Source organism: Odontomachus brunneus, unplaced genomic scaffold, assembly GCF_010583005.1.
Source record: "Odontomachus brunneus isolate Ranch 3 - 2012 unplaced genomic scaffold, Obru_v1 Obru_scaffold_086, whole genome shotgun sequence".
NCBI lineage: Eukaryota > Metazoa > Arthropoda > Insecta > Hymenoptera > Formicidae > Odontomachus > Odontomachus brunneus.
Genome location: NW_022639536.1, coordinates 137576 through 148040, shown reverse-complemented (window position 1 = coordinate 148040; position 10465 = coordinate 137576). Strand labels below are relative to the sequence as shown.

At 36.2% G+C, this 10465-nt stretch overlaps 1 protein-coding gene across 1 annotated transcript; it reads left to right on the top strand.

Moving 5' to 3' along the window:
- The first annotated feature begins 879 nt into the window (after positions 1-879).
- Positions 880-1578, top strand: LOC116847984. Its single transcript, XM_032823644.1, has one exon. It carries the CDS (start codon positions 880-882, stop codon positions 1576-1578), a length of 699 nt encoding a protein of 232 aa, XP_032679535.1.
- The last annotated feature ends 8887 nt before the right edge of the window (positions 1579-10465 follow it).

Sequence of the window (10465 nt, the reverse complement as noted above, 5' to 3'; positions counted from 1 at the left end):
TTTCTTTCGTTCTTCCGGAGCGTTAATTGATAATTCCTCATCCTCTTTTGGCCAGCTATTCTCATTTTCTTTTAACCATTTAGGTCCCTCCCACCATTCGTTTGCGTGAATTAACTGTTCCGGAGTAGTCAGGAGTTGTGGCATCTGGGTCTGGATTGGGACGAATCAGTCCCTATGCACATCCATAGAACCTGGGAGCAAATAAAATCAACTATAGGTTTGTTGAATTCCTTAAAAATACCGAGATTAATATCATTAGGGGAGGCCAACACACACACTCAGATTCAGATACACGGGTTTTGCGACGCCAGTGAGAAGGCGTATGGAGCTTGCGTGTATGTACGGGAACAAAATCAGCAAGGCGAAATATTCGTATCCTTAGTTTGTTCCAAGTCAAGAGTAGCACCTATGAAAAGCATATCGTTGCCTAGATTAGAGTTATGCGGGGCGGTGTTATTAGTCAACTTAATGGAACGCGTGATAAGTAGTCTAAAGTTAAGAGTATACAAAGGGCTTTATTGGACGGATTCCAAGATAGTATTGACGTGGATAGGCTCTCCTTCTAGAAGAAGGCAAGCTTTCGTAGCCAATAGAGTAGGTGAAATTCACGATAAATCTTCACCCTCAGAATGGCGGCATATAAGGTCCAAGAACAATCCGGCGGACTTGATATCGAGACATACATGCAAGCTCCATACGCCTTCTCACTGGCATCGCAAAACCCGTGTATCTGAATCTGAGTTGTGTGTGTGTGTTGGCCTCCCCTAATGATATTAATCTCGGTATTTTTAAGGAATTCAACAAACCTATAGTTGATTTTATTTGCTCCCAGGTTCTATGGATGTGCATAGGGACTGATTCGTCCCAATCCAGACCCAGATGCCACAACTCCTGACTACTCCGGAACAGTTAATTCACGCAAACGAATGGTGGGAGGGACCTAAATGGTTAAAAGAAAATGAGAATAGCTGGCCAAAAGAGGATGAGGAATTATCAATTAACGCTCCGGAAGAACGAAAGAAAGTAGTGATAGCAGCGGCTATAACTGAGAGACCGATTATAGACTATAAGCGATTCTCTTCTTTCAATAAGCTATTAAGAGTGACAGCATATGTATTAAGATTTAGTGTAAATGTTAAATGTAAAACAGTGAAGCGAGAGTTAGGGCCGATAACCAATGTCGAAATTAACAAGGCAAAATGTGTGATAGTTAAATTAGTGCAAGCTGAAGTATTTGAAGAAGAAATAAAGGCGTTGAGAAATAACGCGATTCTTCGCACTTCAAGACTGATTGCACTGTGTCCATATCTTGACGAAGAAGAAGTATTGAGAGTAGGAGGAAGGTTAAAGCATGCAGTACTACCTGAAGAAGTTAAACATCTCGTCCTACTACCAGTCTCACATTATTTCACCTCATTGATAATCTTACACTATCACGAGAAACTGCTCCACGCGGGAGCCCAAGCGACGACGAATTCTATAAGGGAAGAATTCTGGCCTATATTTGCTAGGAGCCGAGTTAAGGAAATTTTACGCAATTGTGTGAAATGTCGGAAGGCAAGTCCCAAACCCAGTTGACAAATAATGGGCGAGTTACTATCAGTAAGGGTCAACATAGCTAGACCCTTCAGCAATTCAGGTGTCGACTACTGCGGACCTTTCTATATAAGAGATCGAAAAAATAGCAAAAAATATAAGTCGTACGTGGCCATATTTGTGTGCATGGTAACCAAAGCCGTGCACATAGAGTTAGTGGAGGACTTAACCACCGAATCATTCATAGCCGCGTTGAAACGAGTCATAGCTCGAAGAGGCAAGATAAAAAATATATATTCGGACAATGGAAAAAATTTCGTGGGCGCGGATCGCGTGTTACAGCAGATGTTTCAAGAAACCAAGTTCCAAGAAGCGGTATAACAGTTTGCAGTGGACGAGCGGGTAAACTGGCATTTCATCCCGCCTAGATCTCCACATTATGGCGGTATTTGGGAAGCCGCAGTAAGAGCAATGAAGTTACACCTCAAACGAACGATTGGTGAAAGTTGTCTTACGGTCTCAGAGATGTCGACTATCTTGACGCAAATAGAAGCAATGTTGAACTCGCGGCCTCTGACGCCACTTTCGGAAGATCCGGATAACTTGAGAGCTTTAACTTCTGGTCATTTTTGATAGGAGAAAACCTGCAATCCTATCCAGAATTGAGTCTAGAGGAGGTACCAAGAAATACACTATCAAGATGGCAATACGTCGAACAGCTGAGACAACATTTATGGTCCCGGTGGCAGAAGGAGTACTTATCTATTTGTCAGCAGCGAAATAAATGGAAAACGGAAAGCCACGCTAAATTTAAGATTGGACAATTGGTCATGTTGAAGGATACCGAAACTCTACCTCTCCAGTGGATTTTAGTTAGAATCAAAAAAATACATCCCGGTAAAACGGAGTGGTTAGGACGGTTACCTTGCGAACTTCTAAGGGTATTTATAAAAGAGCGATTGTAAACATCTCTCCAATATGTGAAAATTAAGTTCTGCTTGTTATGTTCAGGTAGCATTGAAATCAGTCCAAGGGAGCATTTTTTATATAGTTATTCAAAATATTCCTATTTGTCAAGGCGGGCGGCATGTTAAGATAGTAAAACCCTTTGTGTTTGTATTTTAAGTTTATCGTTTAGTTTAAGATTGGCGCCTAAATGTAAGAGCACTTAGAGGTGTAGTAGCACGGAAAGATGCAGTGGCGCTGAGGCAGTGTCGCTGATGCGGTGTCTCTGAGGTGGTGGCGTTGATGAGGTGCTACCAAGCAGGAGAGTTGCGCATGCGTAAAAATAGTAGTAGTAAGTGGTTGTATCTCGGCAGAAAAGGAGGAATAAAGGATATCAATTATTAACGCAAGAAACCCTCCACATACAGTCAAACACACAGGAGTTAATTCCGTAATAATTATTTTAGTAAAAAATATAAAATTGTTTTGTATTTTTCAATATATTTGCGAGAATACAATTGATCTGAATATGGTTGTTTTAATAATATTTTTTTAAATATTTTTTAGCTGAGCTTTTGTTGCAATTTATTTATAACGATCTTTTTTTGTAAAGACAAATAATGCTAACGCACACGCGTTTAGATTCTCTTTTATACTTTTTTTTTAAAGTAATTTTTAAAAAATTTTTTTAAATTTTTGATATCACATCTAATCTAAGAAATTATCTAATCTAAGAAATTTTTAAGTATTTCCAGATTGACTTTAAAACAGTGTTTAAGTATTTTAAAGGAATGAAAAAGTAATTTTAAAGTAATAAATTTTGGGTAATTCTAAGGTAACATTAAACTTTTAAGGAGACATTCTACTTTCTCATCGAAAAATTTTGCTTATTTTCAAGAATTTTTTTTTTTTATGAGAAAATAATAACGCAGCAATTTGAAACTTTGGCAATATATTGTATCCTTAAATTAGACAAAAAATATATTGTATCCTTAAATTAGACAAAAAAATTGTTTTCATATTTTTAAATAAGTTTATTTATACGAGTTTTTCTCGATTACGGAAGCGCCTTCAAACATTTCATGCTCGCTGGCGGACGTGATTGCGGTCGTTAGAATAATTTGTAAAAAAAATACAAGAAGAATCTTAATTTGTATATGAACCACTATTGCATGAACCACGGAGAAAGAATTTGCGTGAAAAATTTTAAAATGGCAGACTTTCAAACATTAGATACGAGAAAATGGCACCTTTTTATGATGAAAAATGGGAAAATATTGATTAATTAACACGCCCGTGGTTCATGCAATAGTCACTGGTATATAGAATAATATGTTAAAATTTCATTCCGATTGATCAAATAGTTTTTTTGGAATCGTGCTCGCCAGGTAAAAAAAAGTGGTTTTGAGAAAAACGCGTTTAAAGTTTTTCGTATCGAACTTTTGTATATAAAAGCTACTTACGTCAAATCAATTATGCCTGCTGCATATAAAATGCCTTCATACTCTTCGTAGGCTTCGTTCTCAAAGGCTCTCTCTTCCCTGTGAGCTATTTTGTTTTTCTTAGAGGCGTCAGTGCTGCGACGGTTGGTTTGCCCGATGCGCTGGCCGTCCTGCTTGTGCGCAAGTTGAACGGCTGCGGGTCCAATTGTAATTCTCATCACTTTCATTATTCTCAAAAGAATTCAAAAGCCTTCATTGAATACACATGCGGACGTATATGCAGTTATTTGCAGTATTTTTCGGCCAATAAAAATGTGTTTAGGAACTAAATGCCACACTCACGCGTTGAAACTTTCGTTGTTGTTTTGCGTGTTGTTTCCTAAACACCATTCCAAAAGTTCGTCTACCGTTAATTCTTCATAAATGGGCCTTAGCACTTTTTGAACGTCATCATATAATGGAAATGAATGTGTGAAATCACACAAAATACCCGCATGTTGTCGCCATTTACACCAAAAGTCAGCGTTGGCAGGGCAGTGCGAATGTTGCGGCTCTTCGTCCGTCGAAATTTTGTGGAAAAAAGTCGCCCAAATTTCTTTTTTCATATTTTGAATAAAGTTTGTGTGACGACGTATTGCCAAGCCGTAGTATAACAATAAATCCTGCATCAATTTATTTGTTAACTGCACTTTTTTAGACTCTGATTTTCTTTTCGTACTTGCTTGTGCATCCTTTTGTTTTTGCTTATTTTGTTGAGTTAGTAATTTTTTTAACTTCTTTCGCTCTTCTATACATTCTTTTTTTGATGTAAAACACATTCTTTTTTTTAACAATAAATTCTCCTCCATAAGGCTGTTTGTCTAATAAAGCTTTGAAGGTTTTTTGTGTCACCATCTCCAATGTAATACCGATATCTTGCATCATGTAAGTCTTCCGAACGTTGAAACATTTCAAGCATACCATCCACCTCCATTTTCCCGGCGCTTCCTTCATGATTTGCCATACAATTTTCCTTGTGTGCATAAAATGCTGCATATTCGATCATATTTGTATTACCTTTCCACATAGCACAGGCCTTGCAAAAGCTTGATTTTACAACTACATCTAGAATTTTGTTACTGTACTTTCCGATGAGAGAAACGATGCCCAACAGAGAGGTAAAGCCACACTTTGACCAAGATTCGCTTCCCGATACAGACAATTCATTTTCAATATTCCCTTTGTTTTTTTTTTTTTTCTTCACCTGCAGCTTTATTAAGAACGATTCTAAAAACAGTCAACTGCTACTTTTATGTAATCTATACACTTATAGTAGGTGTTGATATTGAAGCCTGCTTTCAAATCTATAAGTCCGCTAAAATTATTTATTCCTTGCAAACCAACGCCGATTAGTCTCATAGCGAAAATGAATTATCTATTAATCTCATAGGCTTTCGCAATTTTTTTGGCAGGAATCAATAAAAATATCTTTATTACACGAGCATACGACACTTATTTTAAAACTTAATCCTCGTTCGTCACATTTGTAAAATTTCACATCACTATTACAATTTTTACACTTCAATATTTCTTGTAATGCGGTGAAAACAAGAGTAAATTGTAACATACAATAATTCATATTCGGATCAATATTTACACCCAAATCTACACATTCTTTTATTTTCTCGCCGACGTACTTGCAGACTCCAAACTGAGTTCATTTGTGTGCTGATTTCCGGCAAATTTTCTTTTTTGAGAACGGCTGGGTCTTGATTCGCTGACTTTACCGTGTTTTCGATCCATTTTCAAACGATTTATCTCTTTCGAAAACTGTTTGAAAACTGAATACTCTACAGCAAAACGAATTTTTTTAACTTTCTTGAAGGAAGATTTATAATTTGCATAAGTTTACATACATAAGTTTGTTGTATTGTGTACAATAGCAAACATTTCTTATTCGTATTTTTTACAATAATAATACAGCAGACGGTTGAGACTAGATATAATAGAAGTGCGCCGAGAGAGGGGAGCGGCACGCTTCTACTTGCGAGAGGTGGGTCGGCTATTCAATATTCAAAACATCAAAATCGGTGAGGGACAGTTCTGTCACGTCTCTTGTTAGTCGTGCAAGATTTATTTTATGGTTAAGCTTTAATTAGCTTTAATTTAAAACTTAAGAATTTAAATACAATTGAAATAATAAATATAACTTTAAGAATAAACTTTAAGCTAACCATAAAATAAATTTTCTTAAAAATCTTCTTTCGTGGAATTTTTTATTTAAGATCGAGAATTATAAGAAAACTTATCGGCTATGAGGCTTATAACTTTGCAAATATTGGGAATTTCTCGTTAAAAATTTAGGGGCATATTCTCGAAAGTATATACTTTCGAATGAGACAATAAAAAAATTATTTTATTTTTGAACCGAGAAAGTAGAATGTCCCATTAAGTTTTCTTATAATTCTCGATCTTAAATAAAAAATTCCACGAAAGAAGATTTTTAAGAAAATTTATTTTATGGTTAGCTTAAAGTTTATTCTTAAAGTTATATTTATTATTTCAATTGTATTTAAATTCTTAAGTTTTAAATTAAAGCTAATTAAAGCTTAACCATAAAATAAATCTTGCACGACTAACAAGGGACCTGACAGAACTGTCCCTCACCGATTTTGATGTTTTGAATATTGAATAGCATCAAAAAGTAAAAGACCCACATTTTTTTATATTAGATTATTTCGAGATTTAGGAGTTAAAATAGCTCTTTGAAAAAAACTAACTTTTTTATTTTTATATTATAGGATTTTATATTATACTTTTTTATTTTATATTATTAGGAATAATTCCTAAGATATGAAGTATATAAAAAAATGTTTTCTATAAAAGTTTTACAGTATTTAATACTCTTTACTTACGCAAGAGCGAATTTCATTGCTTTTAAATGTCAAATTTTCTACTCCTCCTCTCCACTCGTTACCTTCGCAAAATTTTTAAGTTTTTGTAAAGACAAAAATTGTAGAGCATTTAATATTATATATATAATAGTAAAAGTTGGTCTCGCTTTAATAGTTGGAAAACGACGTGATAATATTGTGCTATAACAAACATTATATATTAAATATACGCAATTGTCTGTGTTATTTTTTTACAATTTATTATATTCCCCTACTTATAGTAACATATCTACTTACAGCATCCATCTACTTGGACAGTGTAGCGCCTACAGCACAATGTTATCCATTTTACGTCGTTTTCCAAAGATTAAAGAGAGATCAACTCTTACTATTATATATGAACGGATTTGGTATTAAATGCTCTACAATTTTTATCCTTACAAAAACTTAAAAATTTTGCGAAAGTAACGAGTGTGACGTCCCGTCGCGTCGTCACGTATAAGATTAATTTTTATTTCTCCTTATTTTGGGTCAATGCATTAAAGCATTTTACCCGGGGATCGGAGATCAAGTTGTGCACTACTTCTAGTTCACCGGTTGACGGGTGAAAGGACTGGGTAGAATCATCGGTGTTCTACTCCGAATAATTCGCATATTTTATAGGTGAGTCGACGAGGATCATCCTTAGGGATGGACTTGTAGTCGGGAAATGAATAGATATATTCTGCCTTACGTAGAATATAGGTTGCTATAGATGAAGGATTGGATGGAGGAGATTGATCTAGTAGTTTTGCTAATTCTTCAAATAATGGAAACGGGTCTTGGTTTGAAAAAAGAGCGACCTTGATCTGATATCTAAGTCTCTTAATTCGCTGTAGTCGCCCACCTTTCGAAGGCATATAGAATTAAATAAATTTCGTTGAGGAATAATTACGAGGAACTGGGGCCACACTATTGGTAACGACAGTTCGTGTGATTGGGGCCACACTATTGGCAGCGACAATCGAGATAGTTGGGGCCACGCAATTGGCAGCGACAACTATAATTACTCCTCGTGAATAATTTTCATGCGAGATTTTATCTAGAGCGGAAAAGAGACTTAGTTTCAATCCAAAAGAAGTAACATATAACAATTTATTTCTAAGTGTTAAGGTGATTGAATTAATACATTGAGATACTATAGGATAGAACAAGTGCGATTATAGGTCTGGAATTGAAAAGAGAAAATCGAGGTGAACTAACCGTTTAGTTCGGTGTCGTCTCTGACCGACTGACTATTCTGACGTACTGTCTCTTCTGACTAAAAATTCCGTACTGTTCTGACGTACTGTTTGATTGACTGTCTCTTATGACTAAAAATTCCGTACTGCTCTGACGTACTGTCTGACTGACTGTCTCTTCTGGCTAAAAATTCCGTACTGACTCGCTGGCCCTTGGTGTTCCCATTTTATACCCAATTCCTAGTAGGAGGGTCTTCTTAACATCCAATCAGAATCCGTAGGATCTATTATCGCATTTGTTTATATATTTATTAGGAGATAGTAGAGCTTCGCGTCAGCCCTACTCTCTCCTACGTTTAAACCTAAAATTTGACTTAAATTTCTAGATTTATCTAATTATATATAGATCGAAGTGAAATTTCAATAAATCCTTTTTAATTATTTTGTTATGTGGAACTTATCTTCTGTGTTTTTGAATTCTTCTTTTATCTTAATTATTTCTTATAGTATATATTTTGTAGTATATAAATATGTAACATCGTCTTTAGTTAATTGAAAAAGTTGTTTATGTTCGGGTATTTATTCGTTAAAATTATTGAAAGTGAATAAAACAGCTAAAAACAGAGAGGAAAAGGAAAGAAAAAGGGTGTCTCTTATCGAAAAAGTGGTCCGAGAACCTGGTTTGGTTGTTACAAGTATCCTATCTAATCTGTACAAGTGAGAAAATAAACGAGATATTTTGACGGTCTATTGTGACTAAGAATCTAAGATATGGAGACAAAGGTAGATTCCGCTGCGATGTAACACGAGTGGAGCGGGGGAGGAGTAAAAAATTTTATATCTAAAAAATGAAGTATACCGTTGCAAAGAATATTAAATACTGTAAAACTTTTGTAGGAAACGTTTTTTCATATATCTCATATCTTAGGAATTATTAAAAATGAAAAAGTTCATTTTTTTCAAGGGGCTGTTTTAACCCCTAAACCTCGAGAAAGCCGATATAAAAAAATATGGGTCTTTTACTTTTTGATGCTATACAACAGGGCTCGGAAAAGTTTGTTAATTTCGGCCGATTCTCGGGAGCTACGCCTTCTATTTCCACCTTGCTGCGCGGCGGGCACAGAAAATGACGGTCGTGCCATGGACGTAGTATACATAGACTCCGAATGCCCTATGTTCTGTCGTCTAATAGAGTGAAGCCAACATCTAGAAAGAGAGCGAGAATAGAGGAGCTATAGTTTTCTTTCTATTTTGTCACTTTTTTGTTGCGCGTGCATCCATTTTTCGTTTCCATAATATAAAGCGCAACAGCACCCCGACTAGACTGGCAAGTAAACGTCTTACTTAAATCTTGTTGCACACTTTGTCTGTGCAGAAAGAGACAGAGAACATAAAGGCTGTACTATTGGCTTCTCTTTTCTGACTTATACGGAGTCTATGTATATTACGTCTATGGTCTTTTTCTACATGTTGGGTTCACTTTTCTGGCCTATGCGGGGTCCATGTACCAGGTGTACAAGTATAAAATGCGGATTTTTTTCCAAAAAAACACTTTAAATTCGGAAGAATGATAAAAAGAGGTTTATTCAAAGTATGCTCCATTGCTACTTACACATTTTTTCCATCTTTCGGGCAATTTATAGATACCACGCCAGTAAAAATCTTCCCCTTTTGTCGCGAACCATTCATCGAGCCATTTTTTCACATTTTCGTACGAACCAAAGCGCTGCTCAGCAAGTGCGTGACTCATCGATGCAAACAAGTGGTAATCAGAAGGAGCCAAGTCTGGTGAGTAAGCCGCATGAGGTAGAACTTCCCAGGTGAGTGCTTCCAACGTGTCGCGAACCGGTTTTGCCGTATGTGATGGAGCATTGTCATGGAGAAAAATGATCTTGTGTTGCCTCTTTTGGTATTCTGTTCGTTTTTCAAGCAGCGAACGGTTCAAATCGATCAATTGTTGTTGGTAGCGTTTGGTATTAACCGTTTCACCAGGCTTTAACAGCTCATAATAGACCACACACTTCTGGTTCCATCAAACACAGAGCATCGTCTTCCTGCCAAAGCGATTCGGTCTTGCGGTCGATGTGGATGGTGCGCTTGGGTCTACCCATGATTTTTTGCGCTTGGGATTCTCAAAATAAATCCACTTTTCATCCCCAGTAACGATACGATGCAAAAACGACTTTCTTTTGTATCGTTCGAGCAAAATTTCAAATGTGTTTTTGCGCCTCTCCATCTGCCTCTTATTCAACTCATATGGTACCCATTTGCCGATCTTCTGAATCTTTCCCATCTCTCGTAAGCGATTTGAAAGAGCTTGTTGAACGTTCAATTGCTCTGCGAGTTGTTTTTGTATTTGTAAATCATCTTCGTCCAACAATGCTTGTAACTCCACATCTTTATCTTTTTGCAGGTTTTCCGTATTCTTTGTTTGCAACATCGAAATCAT

Bases quoted from the DNA above. Each gene is read 5' to 3' on its own strand.
- LOC116847984 (XM_032823644.1), top strand. From the start codon at position 880: ATGCCACAACTCCTGACTACTCCGGAACAGTTAATTCACGCAAACGAA.